This window comes from Buceros rhinoceros, unplaced genomic scaffold (assembly GCF_000710305.1).
Source record: "Buceros rhinoceros silvestris isolate BGI_N320 unplaced genomic scaffold, ASM71030v1 scaffold27808, whole genome shotgun sequence".
Lineage (NCBI taxonomy): Eukaryota > Metazoa > Chordata > Aves > Bucerotiformes > Bucerotidae > Buceros > Buceros rhinoceros.
The window spans coordinates 1-1,323 of NW_010425610.1; the positions used below are offsets into that span (position 1 = coordinate 1).

Consider the following 1,323-nt stretch of genomic DNA (forward strand, 5'->3'; position numbering starts at 1 on the left):
CACAGGAGCGCGGCCAAACATGGGCCACCACGGGGCAGGGATGATGCCACCCATGGGGCAGCCTGTGCGCTGGGCACAGTCAGGCCACGGAGCAGGGGTCTGTGCTCTCGGCCCAGTGCATGCTGCCTGCTGCAGCTCCAGCACCTTCTAGCAGGAGGGAAACTGAGGACCAGGACCTGCCCATGCCTGGGACTGACCCACAAAAAAAACCTGCCCCTGCCTGGGACTGACCCACAACACTGACGCTTCATGGCTTCCTGGGCACCGGGGCACTTGGTAACATGGGGAAAGATGAGGGGTCCCTTGTGCAGCACAGTCCCCTACCCCTTCTGCTCACCCGCTGCCCCCATCTCCCCCCACAGATTGACCAGGATGGGCTGACTCTGCCCGAACGGACCCTCTACCTGGGGCAGGATGAGGAGAGCGAGAAGGTGAGGGGGATCACAGCGATGCCATGGGAACACTAGGACAGGGACAAGACCCCAGCATGGGGTGGCAGACAGAGGGCTGGGCTGCCCACAGGGCAGTGTGGGGTGGCATTCAGCGTCCCTTTCCTTTGGCACAGATCCTGGCGGCATACCGGGTGTTCATGGAGCGGTTGCTCACGCTCCTGGGAGCTGAGCATGTGGAGCAGAAGGCCCAGGAGATCCTGCAGCTGGAGCAGTACCTCGCCAATGTGAGGGCGGATGCTCACCCTGGGCTTTGGGGTGCCCCTGCCCAGCCCTTGGGAATTTCCATGCCTGGTCTTAAAACCCCATCCCAAACCCCTTGGGATTCTCTACTTCCAGCCCTTGGGAACCTTCACGCCTGGCCCTGAGGGATCCCAGCCTTCTAAGGACTCCATGGCAGCTCCGACATCTAGAGAACACCCAAGCCCCAGCCCTCAGAACAACCACTCTAGCCCTCGGGGACCCCTACGTCCAGCCCTTGTGAACCCACTCCAGACCCTTGAGGCCTCCATGCTCAGCTCTTGGGACCACAGTCTCAGCCCTAGGGGATGACCCTGCCCAGCTCTCGGGTACCCTAAATCCTTTGGGGACCCCATGACCAGCCCTCAGGTCCCTACTGGCTGCAGAAGTTCCTGGGGCAGGGAGCCAGGAGGAATGTGGGCCAGTAGCCCCTTTTACCCCCGGAGCTGTGTCCCATCCCTGTGCCCTGCCCTTGTGCCATGCCCAAGGCGGGCAGCGGGGTGGTGACAGCCATGCCCACCCCCTGCAGATCACGGTGTCTGAGTACGACGATGTGCGGAGGGATGTCAGCAGCATGTACCACAAAGTGACCCTCGGTGAGCTGCAGCGCATCACCCCTACGGTGAGTACTCCC

At 62.4% G+C, this 1,323-nt stretch overlaps 1 protein-coding gene across 1 annotated transcript in view; it reads left to right on the forward strand.

The window, feature by feature from the left end:
- Positions 1 to 362: 362 nt before the first annotated feature.
- The window catches only part of ECEL1 (endothelin converting enzyme-like 1), a gene marked incomplete at its 5' end in the record, with an annotated part of 5,964 nt that continues 5,003 nt past the window's right edge, over positions 363 to 1,323 (forward strand). Inside the window, 3 exons of the mRNA XM_010141219.1 lie at positions 363 to 431; positions 566 to 676; positions 1,219 to 1,311. Coding sequence (XP_010139521.1) covers positions 363 to 431; positions 566 to 676; positions 1,219 to 1,311 — 273 coding nt within the window. The remainder of the gene's footprint in view (positions 432 to 565; positions 677 to 1,218; positions 1,312 to 1,323) is intronic.